The sequence below is a fragment of the Gavia stellata genome, chromosome 7 (genome assembly GCF_030936135.1).
Source record: "Gavia stellata isolate bGavSte3 chromosome 7, bGavSte3.hap2, whole genome shotgun sequence".
Lineage (NCBI taxonomy): Eukaryota > Metazoa > Chordata > Aves > Gaviiformes > Gaviidae > Gavia > Gavia stellata.
In genome coordinates this window covers 29,265,348-29,281,542 of record NC_082600.1, presented here as the reverse complement: position 1 = coordinate 29,281,542, position 16,195 = coordinate 29,265,348, and the positions used below count along the sequence as shown (strand labels likewise).

General features: G+C 38.0%; 1 protein-coding gene across 5 annotated transcripts in view; it reads right to left on the bottom strand.

Annotated features, from left to right (window-relative positions):
* The window catches only part of RALGAPA1 (Ral GTPase activating protein catalytic subunit alpha 1), a 136,647-nt gene that overhangs the window by 57,802 nt on the left and 62,650 nt on the right, over positions 1-16,195 (bottom strand). For all 5 annotated transcript variants that reach the window (XM_059819665.1, XM_059819664.1, XM_059819668.1 and 2 more), the window contains 7 exons: positions 15,013-15,206; positions 14,793-14,891; positions 14,526-14,681; positions 12,933-13,061; positions 11,813-11,938; positions 10,510-10,568; positions 6,697-6,805 (listed from right to left, as the gene is read on the bottom strand). In XM_059819665.1, the coding sequence (XP_059675648.1) occupies positions 6,697-6,805; positions 10,510-10,568; positions 11,813-11,938; positions 12,933-13,061; positions 14,526-14,681; positions 14,793-14,891; positions 15,013-15,206 (872 nt within the window). The remainder of the gene's footprint in view (positions 1-6,696; positions 6,806-10,509; positions 10,569-11,812; positions 11,939-12,932; positions 13,062-14,525; positions 14,682-14,792; positions 14,892-15,012; positions 15,207-16,195) is intronic.

Below are 16,195 nucleotides of genomic sequence, written 5' to 3'. Positions count from 1 at the left end.
ATAGTCATAACCATATGTTAGCAGCTAACATCAAAGGTTTGGGACAGGCAATCAGGGAGTTGCATGCAATAAGAGAAAGGGGAGAGAAGTCTCCTAACTAACTTCAGACTGGTTAGTACAGTATCATGAAGCCAGGAAGAACAAATTCATTCCTTGTTACCTTAATGATTATTAATATTAATGCATCACTGCAAAAAACTAAGGATCCAATTCTGAAATCAGAGGTCTTTGTTGAGAACCAAGGCAGGTGAACAGACAAATATCCAAAATGCATGACATAGTACTAATAGTAAAACTAACCGTTCTGCTATCTGTCAGTGACTGCTGTGTACAACGCTTGTTTGAATGGAAGTCAACGCACCTCAGCTTCTGTGCCTAATTCCTCTTTTCTCTGCTATCTTTTAAAGGCAGGAGAACATTGCTGCACTGGAGCCTGCCTTCAACAGTTACTAAAATGTTTAAGTTGCTGTGTTGGTCAAGGGAGCGGATGCACATGCTGCCCTACACTCCTAAGTGGGAAAACGAAGAAATTAAGAGACAGGGATACATTTCCCTAAACTGTTAATGCACAGGACATGTAATTGAGGCTTCTTCCTTCGTTGCACTTGCCTTAAAACATTAAGCTGTGCACCAAACAACAAGCACAAAGTGAATTTTACAAGTGAATTTTATTCATCTAGGACATGAAAACCCTAAAAATCTGAACTAATGACAAATCTGAGCGAAATGGTTATTAACACAGCAAAACTACAGACTTCAAAAGACAGCACAAACTACCTGAAGAAAAAATAACATGCAACAGCCCCAAAGGAAGGATTTCAAATACATTCTTATTCAAGTAAATACTCTGTCTTTACTGAAAACAAGTATTCCAAACCATAATACTGATGAATCTCAAATCACTCAGAAAACAGTTGGGTAATTCATGCTTTAATCATGAAAAATCCTATTCCATTTCTCCAGTGAAGATGAGTGACATCAGAACTCCTGCATTATTAAAAGAATTAAAAAGTACTTTACATGTTTTAATCTCACTTTACTTAGCAGTGAAGCTTTCAGGTGTGTGCCGCAAGGTGGCTAAGCGTCTACCTCTGAACTCAGAAAAGGGTAATTATGCTGCAAATACACTTAGATTTAATTTCTTCGCTTCTTAGACTGTTTTCTTAATCAGTCCAGTTCTACTAAACTTTCAGGGACGGTATATCTCACAAAGCTTTAAAAAAAAAAAAAAAAAAAAGCTTTAAGAAAGCTGAAATGCCTGGGCAATGAAGCCTGAACAGAAAAGTAAGTATTTCAGAATAAAATTTTTGAATGGCAAAATTTTAAAGGTGGGAAATACACTGGAAAAAACCTCTGCCCTGGGCCAGCTTCTTATCAAATTTCTTACATTTAAGGTCTTGAAAAGAGCATTAAAAGTACAAGGATAAGCAAAAGTATGGAGTACGAAACTTTAATTAACATTTTTTATTTGTGGTATCTATGTAAGCATAAAGAAAAACTATGAATGGCTCTTACAAATCAGCCACAGACAAGGAAACCAGAGTACACAGGGTAGTTAATTCTTGTTCTGACTTTCCCTGTTTCTCAGTGGACACAGTTTCACACTACCGTCAGCTTTTAACTAAAACATGGCAGACATCTTACATCTGCAAGTCTTCCCAGAGCTTATGACAGGAACATCATTATATTTTATCCTTCATGAGATATATGGAGCCTCTCTCCATGCTGTGAACGTACACTGTAAGAGCACAGCAAGCAGGGTACAGATTCTAATGTTCAAGCTCAAATGACAACCAAAAAAAAATGAAATAAAAACAAAAGCATAACAATTTGATTACAGAACTTGAGATTACAGAGATTACAGAACTTGAGATTACAGAATTTAAGAAAGGGAACAAAAGGCTGAAGGGTGTAAAGTAATGAATATGAATAAAATTCAAATCTTGTGCACTCAAATTTTCTTATTCATGGGAAGAGCACCAGGTAGGAAGTTTTGATCAAGAATACGTGGATTGGCCCGAACAGATCAAACCCTTCATCTACTTCAGAAATCTGTCCCAGCATGGTCAATATATCACATTTCAAAAGAATGCACAGACACTTTAGAACAGACAATTATAGCTGTGTGCCCTGCCCATTTCCCTAAACTCAAGCAGCAACACTGGGTTTATGCTGGATAGCAAAAAAATTCACCCCTTTCAAGTCAGCTGCTTTGTTCTGACTTCTCTTCCAAGAGCCTTGAGAGGAGGCACAAAGACGGCTGTGCGAAGCTACAAACATTTCACCAGCCATTCTCTATCTCAGGAAAATGCTGTATGTTATAAACCATAAGAATTCACCACTTTGCTATGATTTTATATAAAGCAGTGTGATTGCGGGCATATTTTTTGAAAGTTACTTGATGGAAAAAAAAGAAAAGCTTTCAATGAACTGGCACTCTGCCTGGTACCTAACTTCCAGGGATTTTCTCGGAAGGGTAGTCTTGACATACTTTTCATCTTTGCAAGGGTCCATTGCTTTCTGGATGTTACATCAGTAGTTTAACCTTGTCCATACTTGCAAATAACCTATTTTTGGCACTCATTCAACTAAGCCTGTGATGTGATGTATCTGCAGCATTTCTGAGAGGAGCATAACATAAAGATGAGATGCAGGGATCTGGATGGCTGGTTAGGATCATTTGGGCTCAGACTTCATCAGAGGTTAACACAGATACAGCAGTATTGCCACACTGCTGGGAGAAGTGCTAGCTATATTCAGAGTGAGCTGCTGCACTGAAGTTCTGAATATGCTTCTGTCTTTCAGAAATAGGCATATAACTGTTGCTAACATTTCTATTCAATGTTATTTGGTCAATTGTACTTATCAGTAAGTTAGTCTAGGACTATAGCTCCCTATCCATTCATTTCTCCTGAAAATAAGAAAATAATCCATTCCGGGAGTTCAAATCTCTGACTATTTGGAAGCCAGGAGACTGCTTAGGTAACAAATCAGAACTAATATGTTTCTCCCATGATATATTTATGAACCTTTCATTTCATGATTAAACTCTACTGTGAATGTATACCACTGCTCAGAACAGGAGAAAAGCCAACGTGCTCTGGATGCTTTTGCCAATGCAAAGCAAAGTAGAAATATAAAGATCTTTGGCTTCTCATTCAAGAAGTAATTTACGTTTAACATAAATGAGATACAAATAATTGATTTAATAAATAAGTCAAAGAAAAAGAAAAGATATCACAGTGAATGTCAGGATGACAAGTAGTTCAACCTTTGATAAAGTGCAGAAGTAAGATAAAACCAGCATCATTTGCCTAATACAAAACTTGCACAGGAACTTGATAAAGTGCACTAGTTAAGGGAAATGAAAAAGCAAGGGGAAAACCCTGAATGAGAGTATCAGTGAAGCTCCAAAGGATGAATGTGATTTTGCAAAACAGGAAATTGCAATTTAGAGTCTAATACTAAAAGCCCTGCAGCCACTCATTTTAGACATAAACTCAAATCCTGCTTTACAGGATGGGATCAGCTGATTTGCTAAGATACTTTTCAGATTCCCATTGCTGAAAAGAAGACTTAGTTCATGACATTTGACACAAGCCATGTATAACAAGTATACCCCCCCAATTTTTATCATTGTATATATACAGAAATACTAGATTATTCACTGCATTTTGATGCAAACAAAGAGCAAGTAGAAAGGTTCTGAAAATAAACTGGGAAATATTTTAAAAGTTGAAGATATTATTCATGAACATGCGAGTTTGCAAAATGCTAGAAAATAAAATGTTTTAAATAATATTCTAATTATTCCATAAAATATGAACAAATATGAAAAAGATTTGCAAAAAGTAGGAAAACAAAAACACTCATCAAGGAAAAAAAAAGCCAAAAAAAGTGCAGCTGTTTAACAGAGATGATGAAAGGAATATACTGTTGATATACTACCACCAATACAAAAATCTCGCGACCAGAGTTGAAATCCAGTGAGACTAGTTTCAGAATAGTGAAAACTGTCATTCACAAAAGGAAAGGCAGACAAATGTCAGGAAACGTCTTCTATTCAGAAGCATTTTATAGGTGTTGACCACAATGAACTAGCTATACCTGAGCAAGCTGCACGTCCGGGTGAGAATCACTATGCATACTAGCTATGTTTAACAGATTCAATCAGAACCACAAATATCAAAACAGTAAATCACCCTAGATTTCGAGAACTTAATGTGAAGGTGTTTATACAGAATTGCATGCTGACTACCAGAGACTGTAAAGTTCTATCTTACAAATTAGTTTCAGAACCATTGTATTGTGTGTAGGTGGGAAGGTTTGGTAGCAGAGGGCTGCAGGGGTGGCATCCATGGAAAGAGGCCAGGGACCCACTTTCTTCCTTTGTTGTCCTCCCTCGTGCTGAGGGTGGGCAAGTGAGCAAGCAGCTGGATGAGAGTTTGGCTGCTAGCTGGGGCCAACCCACCACACCCGTTAAAAAAGAAAAGTTAAATCCTTCCGAAAACTGTAAAATTACCCAGTGTTGTAGCATGCTTTATAAAAAATGGGAAATAAATTTTAATGATAGCCATAAAAACAGGTGCTCTTTACTTTTCACCAAAATCAGAGTTCTCATTATTCCCTTTCAACAGGTAGTTTATTCACATACACTTTGATGCCAACTCTTGACCCATGTTTGGATTCAGAATTTTTCTAACAGGTACTGGCCTGAATGACGTGTCCTGGAATGAGCATAGAAAAGCACTTTGCCACAGGGAATCAAACATCCTCCAGTGCTTCCACACATGCGGTGTAAGTACTCTACGTCTCTCCCTAAATATCTGGCCAGGGCTGAGAAACACCTACTGCATAATGCAATGGCTCTCAAACTTATAAGTGAACAGGCACAGAATGTAATGAGGATATAGGGATAATGGGATTTGGTTGGTGGGGGCAAGAGGAGGGCAGGTGAGCAAAAAGCACGAGAAGCTTTGGGGAACTTCTGCTTAGCCCTCATATTTGTCACCATCCCACTTTCTTCCCTGTCCCCCTCTTACACTGGATGCTCGGCTCACTCTGGCAGCCAAAGAGCACAAGGCAGTAACTTGGCTTGGGACAGGCTTTTTGCATATGATGGCAGATGGCTCCCAAAACTGGGATCCCTTCCAGTTTCCTCTCTACCCTGGCCTTTCCCTTTTGCAGTGTGTCAGAAGAATGCACCATGGAGGCTTTAACAGTGCTATTAAATCAGAGCTGAGGAACCGAGGATGCCAGTTACTGAGGAACGTGACTTCCCTCGGCAATCATGGCTAGCTTAGACAGGAGACACAAATGCTGGAGAAGGAAAGACTCCGACACTTCTGTACTCCAGACTCTCTGTATGGATCTGTACTACATGTACATGGCAAGATTTTGGTAATGGAGAGGCTACAGGAGGGGGGTCTCTGTGAGAAGAAGCTAGGGGCTGCCCCATGCCAGATACAGGAGGTTCCAGCCACCTCTGCAACGGACCCACCACAGGACACAGCTAAACCCATCTGCCAAGTGTGCGGTGCCTTTGTGAAAACAAATTTAAGAAAGGGCAAAAACGCCACACAGGCAGAGAAGGAAAAAAGAAAAGGAATGAAAAACAGCAGGCAAACACGAAGGTCAGATAAGGAGGAGGTGCTCCAGGTGCTGAAGCAGAGATTCCCTTGCAGCCTATGGAAAAGACCATGCCGGAGGAGACATCCACACTGCAGCCGTGGAGTACCCCACCCTGCAGCATTGGCTATTTTCTGAGGGAACTGCAGTCCACAGACAGCCCACACTGGAGCAGGCTTATCCTGAAGGACTGCAGCCAGTGGAAGGACCCACACTGGAACAGGGAGGAAGGAATGGCAGAGAGGTACTGTTATGGACTGACCGTAACTCCCCATTCCCCATCCCTTCTCCACTACCTGGGAGGGGGCAGGAGGAGGCAGAGGAGTTGAGAACAAAGGAGTGAAGTTGAGCCTGGGAAAGGGGGAGGGCAAGGAAAGGTGGTGTTTTAAATTTTATCTTTGTTTCTCACTGATGAAATTATTTTTACTAGCAATAAATGAACTTAATTTCCCCAAGTCAAATCTGTTTTGCCCATGATGGTAGCTGGTAAGCAATCTCCCTGTCTTCATCCTGACCCACAAGAGTTTTCATTCTCTTTTCTCCCTCTGTCCTGTTGAGGAGGGGGAGTGAGTGAGCAGCCGGATGGGAATCTGGCCCTTACCCAAGGTTAATCCACCACAGCCTCCTAGATCTAGGTACAAACAAATGCAGAAAACTCTGCTGGAAGTTTGAGTCCAGGATGTGGTAAGGGGTATAGCTGGACAAAGTCATACAAAGCCAGTAGTGGTTTTGCTGAAACCTGAATTGCAAGGATTATTTATGAAAGCTGGGATGATGGATAAACTACGCTCCAAAGGGTAGAGGTTAGAGTGAAGTGGCTAATGATATATATTAAGATAGTGGATCCCTATCTTATTTCCCAGCACACCATTTCCTCCAAACTTAAATAAGGGTAAAGATCTCTTTTCACAGAGTTCAGAGATTCACCAGTTAAACTGAATTCAGTCTTTTGTAAGGACTGAAAATGAGACTGTGAAGTAAGGATGCTAAAATGTGATCATGACTTGAAAAGTCAAAGTATCTTTACACATAAAGGCAATATACATTGTAAAAGTGTTAGTCTCTCACCTTTAAAGAAACACAAATCACATTCAATGCTTCCTTGATCTGAGGATGATGTGATTCATGAACTAGCTCCTCACAGATCCAGATACCAAGGCTGCAAAGAGCAACACATCTGCAAAACAATGTTGGAGGACAAGTTGTTAAGAAACGTGCTACAAGAAAGTGCAATTTTTACGATTCATTCTATGTCTTGCTAAAATCTAATAAATATGTTTGTAGTATTTTGAAAAGAGCTACACAAAAACCTTTATAATGCTGTAACTTATTTAAAAATGTGAAAGAAATCCCAAGTACCCTGGTGAAGGCACAGGAAAGGACACAGGAAGCACCCTTCTGAGCAACTGAAAAATCCAAAAGACATCAAGAACTCTTGCATCTCTATGTGCTTTTTGGATTAAACTACTACCTGAAATCAATGTATGAGAATTTCATATATATTTTCGTAAGACAAAATAAAAATTCTGGTGGGAAGTTCCTCCTCCTAACATGAGAGTTTGCTCATATTTGTTTAGAGCTTCTGGGACACAGAGACAAGAGAGAGGAATGTTATTCATTCATAGATATTTGTATTTTTTTTAGATTGACAATAAACAAAGATGAATAGAGGAGGGGTAAATGAGTGCTAGAGACAGTATACGTATTGTGATTAAATACTTCTACTTTTGTTGTTGTTTCTTTATTTAAAATCAGGAAATGGAAAAGAAGTGTAAAGGTAAAGAGTATTTAGATAGATGTGTTCAAATCAGCAGAGATAGATGAAATTTGTTCAGAAATGTTAAGGAGCTAGCTTAAACAGTGTCTGAATCATTAGTAATTATCTTCCAGAACACAGGCTGCAAATATTTTGGAAACAACTTCAGAATTCAAAATCCTCAGGATAAAATTGGAGAGCCATCCAAAATCGACAAGATAAAAGCTGGTCATGGGAACTGCCAAGCATTACATCTGGGAAGGAAAAATCATATGCTAGAATAGAAACAGAAACAGAACTGGCTATGAAGCCTGTGCTGTAGAAAAAGGATTTTAAGGCTACGCAGAATCATGAAACTGCTAACAGGTAGCAAAAATACATCTTGGAATTCTATGTGATAGTGTAAATAAGATGTCAAACCACCCAGTTTTGCACGCTGTCACTGAAATCTCAATTGCAAGACTGCCTCCATTACATTTTGATTAATACAATTTAAGAATAAAGACAAGTTTGAGGGAGTCTAGGGAAAAAGCGACAAAAATAATAAACAGCTTTGGGGAATATTACATATGGAGAAAAAGTTGAAGGGCATACTGAGTCTAGATCACAATTAAGGAAGGAAATTATAAGAAATCTTCTGATGTGCAGGAAGTCACTGAGGAGTTTAATTTCCAGCAGAAAAGATTTCTCCTATATACTGGTCATAAAAACAACCTGACTGTAAAAATTATTGGAACAGTCTATCTAAGATTTTTGTAACTTTCTTCTTTGAGAAAATATTGAGGACCGTTCAGGGAAGCTACTGCCAGGAATGTTTTAAACACACTCCAGCCTCGGAGGATACAGAAGTACTCCTGGTCCCTTCCCAATCTACACTTCTGCTATTTCCACAGTATGTGTTTCAATCCTTTTTGAACAAAAGAAAGTAAGAACACAGCATAGATTTAACAATAAATGTAGACAGTTTGTGTAAGCTGACTCAGAAGATAAACCGTTAGTACACAGAAGAGCAGACAGCTCTAAGTCTGTGTTACTACTCAAGGTTTTCTTCATGCTACTGAGATCCATTCCACATTTGATGACATACTGATGTGCAAAATATCCAGGAGTACGTGAGGTTTCTACCAAGAACACCAGTTTTGCTACCATTATTCAGAGTAGTCTCTGAAAAACTGTGTAGTTTTGTAGCTACAATGTTGTTATTAAAGAATCACAGCCTTAACAGCACAAGCAGATGACATGAACACTGCGTTTGTCAACCTATCACTTGTTTCTCAGATTGTCAGCAGCAGGAATTTCATTAATACAGTTATTAATCTTTATAGATGGAGATCTGAAAGCAGAACGTATTTCAGATAACTGACTTCCCTGAAGCTCAGTTGGGTCAAGTATGTAATGAAACACAAAACATTGACCCCCTGTGGAAGAGATAAGGAACACAGATTTATAATAACAGCACTCAGACTTGCTAGAGATACACAAAGCTATGTACCTAAGTTCCAAGAAACCTAAGTTCTCTCCTAGAAAACTGCAAAGACAATTAAGCCTCCACCAGTGGCTGAGCTGACATGCCAAAATCATAACACACGATCCCAAATATGACCACTAATAGTAACCCAGGTGAACTCTGTACTGCTGTGATGCAGATGGTATCAGAGAGGTTATTCCCAAAGGAGACAGTGGATAAACTGCCACCGAGGAGTGAGGCAGTCAAGCTTCAGGAGCAGTGGGAACATCATTATCCCCACAACGAAGACATACTCATCTCTCTCCCAGAAGGAGAGGGGCACAGGCAACCCAAAGAGACATTAGGAATCTATTCCTTTTTAATCTTAATTTAATGTTATTACACACAGTCATCCAACTTTGCATTTTGGGGGTAGCATAACTCAGCTCTCTGAAAGGCTGGGCACGCACATGTGCCTCTGGCTCCTACATACACACCCTCACAGGATACCTCACCCACCCCAGACAGGATATGGGGACATGCAGGATGTTCCCTTCCTTTTCCCAGCCACACTGCCAGAACTGAAGACATTAATGCTGTGTGCTTCAGTGCCACAGGATCAATAATAATGTTCTGAACCAAATGGATTTTAATCGCGTTTTTCAAAAGCAATGTGGAGAGTGTTAGGCTTTTTAGAACTCAGTTTTGTAAAAGAACATGAAAAATGAGATTAAAACTATCTGAGAACATTCCTTCCTTCCCCTGTGTTGAGACAGATTACCAGCTCAAGTGAAGAATAGGTAAGTGGGCTGATTAAAACGGCTCTGTTTTCCAGTAAAACATTTTAAGGTTCAATGAACTGCTCTTTCCAGTAACATTTTTCAGGCCTGTGGTTCAGGCCTGGATTTGTTAAGTAACAATTTATTAGTTGAGCATATATAGACACTCCACCCATACAAGACAAGGCACACAAGTATGCTCTTCCTTGGTAGACATTACAGATTGCAGTTCCAATCCCATACACACGACCCTATAACTGAAAGCCTCAGGGGATGGGTAAGGAGGAACAAAATCCTAAGCAAATTAAAGACACAGAAAAGAAAACTGGTAACTATCTTCTTTGAAGTTCTCTATTTGATGAAGATGCTTAGGTTTAAGCATCAGAGCAATCATTACCAGTTTATGCTTAGCTCAGTATCTTCTGCTTCCTTTTGTAAAGAAAGGCTCATGTACCTTGGAGTATTTCTGGTTTTCAAATTAAATCATGTGGTCTAATAAAAAATAACTATACGTCCCTCATAAGTAATCTTGTCCATAATGAAACTCAAAAATGCTTCTCTAGTACAGAAAATCCCTGAGCTGAATACTAGGGTAAGCTGGGAGAGCATAGAGCTTATATTCTTACCCATATTAGCACCCTTTTCTATCAGCTGCTATCAGAGGAAGGATACTGGGCTAGACCAGCATTTGGTCTGACAAAAAAAGTCTGTTCTGTTATTACCTCTATTTACAAAAAATTTCACATTCACATGGTAGACCACAGTTGTGATAGTGGTAAAGAAAACCATGAACAAAATACATACAAACTTCTACTTTAAGCTCTTCAATATATCTAACTCAAAACAGTATAATAAAGAAAAGAATCTATTAATTTAGAAGCTCTTTTTGTATGACCTACCGTGCAGGACCAGATGGTTCCTCTCTTGCAGAACTTAACACAGTTTTAATTATGAGTTCCTAAAACAAACAGGAAAACATGCACTGATTTACCAATAACTCCATGACATGAAGCATCAGAAAATTAGAATTTTATCATTTGCACACACAGGCATGTTTCTTAGCTGAGTCTCTAGGTTTGTGGTCAGATGGATTGTATGCTTACCACTACTCCAAGCTTCTAGTCTGCCCCAGATGCTCATTATTGTGCTACCCCAAGAATATCCCACAGGTTACTGTCCTAATTTCTGCTGCTTAACCATTTATCCAATTCTTGTCAATACATTTCCATAAAATATCAAGGGTAAAAAACCAAAACCCTCCCTAAAGCTAGCTTCTGTGAATAGCCCTGAAGGGTATTACAGAAAGTATCTATTACTTTGAGGTTTAAACAAGCAAATTTTTCCCCTCCAAAATTACATTGATTTAAAAAATCTTTGGAAGTAGCTGCAGAACAAGTGACTACAGGGCCTTAAGAATGATGTCAAGAAGAATTCTGACTCAACTGCAGTGAAACATCCGTAAAGCTGTAGGCTGTTCTCCATAAAACTCAAGTAAATAGCCATTATGCAATAAAAATGAGAAAGAAGGAATTCAAAATCAGTCCCCAAAAGAGAGGAAAGTGTAAAGCAGCTTCCAAGCCATCATCTCTCTCTAAAATGAAACAGTTTGGAAACTTACGGGGAGCCTTTCTTAGACATAGTAATCATACCTGACACACAAACAGCAATTAAACACACAAACTGAGCTCTGCCTGGTTTCAGTATACTGGCACACTACCCAACTCTGTGTTATGACAGAGAGGGTAAGGTCTCCATTAATCTTTGATTTTTGTCTAAAAGAACATATTGATATATAGAGATTTTCTAAAGCCCCTAGGAACGCAGGCAAATTTGACTAGTTGTGAATTCTCAATAAATTATGTAATGTATCTTGAACCTCTCAATCTTCTCCTTCTCAGCTGATTAAATGTGTGAGACTGCAAATAGCCATAATGAAAGTAGGCTTGAAAAGGTGAGCTAACACATAATTTTCTTTTACAAACATATAAGAACACTTTATTATTAAGTTAATAGCAATTATAAAGTATGTTTAATAGTATAAAGTTTGACAAGTTTTTACAGGATCTTGAGCCTTATAATCTATTTGAAATTATTTCTGAAAAATTTTATACTTTAAATTTCAGTTAATATTTCCTGGAACAACATCATATTAAACACATACTTGGTAGCTGAATACCATCCAAATATTCTTAAAATTCCTACCTTAACATCTGTAAACTGAGACACAGCAATGTCAGGAATGTTTGGGTGAAGAGCTGGTAGTTCATGATATAAATTGGGAAAACAGACTAGAGATCCTAAAAGAACTTGTGCTTCAACTCTTGGTGCCTGAAAGAAAAAAAGGTGGGGAGAAATATATATTCTTACTGCAATCAGGAAGCTGACATTTCTAGCTGCCTTAAAAGAGAACAATGGCTGAAACTCTACACAGCTATTTCCTTTCTTCTTCTGCAAATTCTGTAGAGCTGAGCAAACCGAGACCACAGCCCCATGGATTGCTGCTGTTCATGCATACCCCATGTTGCCATTTTCCAAGATAGTGAAAAGGAAGCAGAGGAATTGTTAGGACTACAGACAAATGATTGTACCACTAACTAGGCATAGGTCTTAGGTGCAGCTAATTGAACAGGATGTGGAAAACTACTGGACATGACATGAGGCATTGCTGGACATGACAGATAACAGTGTAAGAAGCTGACAGAGGCTTCAGATAGTACCTTGAGGGACACTGGATTTCACAGTTGGTTAAAGGGGGAATGACGTGAGAAATGGTCAAAACTCACAGACAATTGGAGGGGGAGTTTTGGGGAGCTTTGAGAGAGTACAGTCATGCAAGGCCAACAGCATCTAAGTAATCATATCAGTATTACTATATAAGGCTGAAGTTGCCTGCATAACAGTATCAGAAATACATCCAAATAGTGCAAACACTAGCAGATTTGAGTTCTCAAGCCTAATCATCAAAGTCATTGCATAGCAGAGATACGAAAGAATAAATACACTTTTAAAATGAAGGCAAAGTCAAAATGGACATTTATTTTAAAACATTTTAAAGCACAGATAAATGGCAGTCACAATTCCAAGAACTCTGAAGTAAAAGAAGATTCTAGATTCTCTGCTTCAACAGGAATTTTTGCATTCTTCACATGCTTTCTGGAGACGACCTGCATGTGTAGTGTTCTAGAATAAACCACTGACAGTATCTGTATTTGCTAACCATTACATTGAATTCTGGGGTCAAGTTAACACCCTAGTCAAGGAAAAATACTGCTCAAATCCTTTCCACTTGTACATAAATGAGAATTAACTGATGAATACTTACATTGAGGAAAGAAGAAGCAGCCACTCTTCCTGCTGCTACAATGAAATCCATAATAAGCATGGTGGCACCAGGCAAACCGAGTGAAAAGAACTGAGGAGAGCAGTGTTTGATGATTGTATTGACAATATCCTTGCAGAAGGAAAAGGGAAAAAAGGAAAAGAAGAGTATCAACAAGTTGAACAATGAATGAAAAAAAGGCAGGTATTTACCAAAGTTAGAAAATAAAAACGCAAGAAAGCAAATTCATTGTGGCAATTAAGACACTCATTACTCAGCCAAGAGTAGCATAAGATAAATTCCTTAAGTATACTCATATTAATATAAGTAAACTGTGGTATATCTTATAGATAATTTATCCTTGGACACTATTGTATGAGGTCGGTACCAGGTCACATGTTACATTCATTTATATTTAGCTTTTAAGAGTTCTACAAATGATTAACTGTTTATTGAAATATGTACAGAAAAGATATGGTGAGATAACCAGCTATTATATCTTCTTAACAACATGCTTAATCCTCTCCAACAAGTATCACCTGACTATAACCCCAAAAAAGCCTCTTGCATATATCCATATGTAATTGAAATATAAAGAAATAATTATAATAAAGTGTATTGTAACATTTCTGGTATATAGTTATTCAACACAGCATGTTACGTTCTTGTAGACTTAGTGAGGCAGTTTTTAAAATTAATGTACATGATGCTATTTCTTCAAAAGTATTGGGAAAAATATAAAATGTTTTAATAATTAAAAAACATCCCAAGTTCACAGATAGGCAAAAAAATAACCCTTTTTCTCTTTTGAATAATTCTTCAATAGTAGTGATGTCCAACTAAATGGCAGTATGTTATAGGAAGATTTGCGATCCAGCAAGAAAAGCAGTGTAAACTGGTTGTTAGAGGACAGAAACTGGAGATCTGTCCTATCCATAGCCATCTGTGGAATAATTTTGGACTAGTTCTGTTTTGCCCAGTTAATGAAAAGAGGGTTATTTGAACCTTTGATCTCCCTATGCCTCTAACTGCTCCTCAAAAAAGTTCACAAAACCAACTTTTTCACACTTCTGATGCAAGGCTTTAAAAAGAGTGTTTAAGCCATACAATATTTTCAGACTTGTTCATATTAAAACCTATGAAAAAGATCTACTCCCACTGATGAGATACACTCAGTATGTCTCCGTTTGCTGGTTCCTATACTTGGTGTAGAAATAAACTACTCCAGTGTAGTGAGCACAATTTACTTTCCCACTAAACTGCTGCATCAAGGAGCAAGTAAGAACAGTAGACCTTAGAGAGATCTGCTTCCTTCTCTTTCTTGCATTCTTCAATCTGTAACATACAATCAGTAAAAAATAAGAGTGCCTTTTCTGCCCTTGTATTTGCTTGAAATGGACCACAAAAAAGCATTTCTGATAACAACCAAGAACAAGAGGGCCATTTATCAAAGTTTAGATAAAGTATCAGTCACATAACTATTTCCAAAGACAAAGTTAAATTACTCAGTTGAAAATCCATTCACTATTTTTGATAAAACAATTTTATTTTTAGTTATAATATTTATATTCACCTGAATTTTGTAATTAAACTTACTTGATCAACATGAAGAAGTCCACAGTGCATTATATTGTAGAAATGAGTTAAAAAATCCCTGTTTGGAGAAACATCTTGTCTTCGCTTCATTGTCTTACAAATGAGTTTATAAGCATGTAGCTTTCCTTGTTTGTATTTATCGGTCAGCATTGTTGCCTACAGTTTTAGAACAATATTTATTATTTGTAAATTAAAACTTACATTAAACACTCTTCTACACCTACATGAACTTCTAATTCTGTTTCACCGCCTAGTGCTCAAATTTACCTTGAACAGCCATGGTGTTAGAATTCTCAGTGGTGGAATTAAAACTGGTGGAGATGGTGAAGTTAGGTTATCTGTTGAAATACCAAGATTGTCTCTTATCTGCAGTTATTAAAAACGAAACAAAAAGATAAATAAAGGGAAATATATAAGGTGGTAGTTTTTTCCTTCTGAAAATCTTGCCCTATCAGGTCAGGTGGGAGAAGAGATTCAGTTCTTTTACCTTGGCCAGATTTTGCCACAGTTCACATAGGTAATCAAAAACCTGGGCATGAATCTCTGGATCCATGATACTATTGACATCTCCCAAAATTCCTAACATTCGCCTCCACATCACAGTAGCAACATCTGCGTGCCATCCTGTAAGCGTTCCCCCAGCCATGACGCTGCAACATTCTGAGGGGAATTCACTAGTTTCTGTAATGGAAGAAAAAAAGTACAGTGAGACCTACTTCTCCAGAAAAAGAAAAGTTCTGATATAACTATTACATACATAGTTTTCTTAAAACCAAAAGGAAAAAAAAGATCAGGCTTTCAGAGTAAGATATTTCTTACCCATTCAGCCACCTCAATGCTGGATATGTTTAACTACATGTCTATTAGCAAACTCTGTAGAGGAAGAATTATCCTGTTTCTTACATTCTTTCCATAAATAACATTTAAAGTCACTACTGAAGCCCCAATATGGATCTGATGGAGCTAGTAAGGCTGTCTTACGTTCTTTGCAGGTAATGAATCTCCAGAACGCCACTTGCCTGCTTCCGAGTAAAATTACACTTCAACTTTACATTTTTCCCAATAAAAGAGAAAGACGATTTTCCTTAGAATCTAGTAGGAATTTATTTTATTGCAAATTGAAGAGAAAGGTGAGAGTAAACTTGTCTCTGGCTACTGTTCTTTAAGCAGTAAATTTGTATGAGTGGAGAGGCAACATTCAGCAACCTAGCACCACAGTCTAACTCTCACCTAGCTCTCTCTACACATCAGTGTTATAAAAATGAACGTTCCTTTTTAGGTGGAAGATGATTAATCTAGTTTGCCCATACAAAGAAAACTTTGATAGATTACAATGGCTAAAGCCTACTCAGCTCACACTTAACTACCTAAACTAGCTAATGAGCCACAGTTGTAAAGCAGCAGACATCCAGAAGCTGGTTTCTGCCCCTCTCAGATGGATTTTCAAAACACCTCAGCACCAGAATTTGCTGAGATCTTCTGAAAATCTCGCATCTCCCACAGGCATACAAAATCAGAATTAAATCTGAAGTCAGCCTAATCACATAGCCTCTTGTTTTGAAGATCTGGACCACTGTGGTAGAGACACTAATGGTTTCTAGGCTGTAGATTTCAAAGTACAAAGCAAAATGATATTTCTGTCCATCAGTAGGCTACTGAAAGGAAAAGGG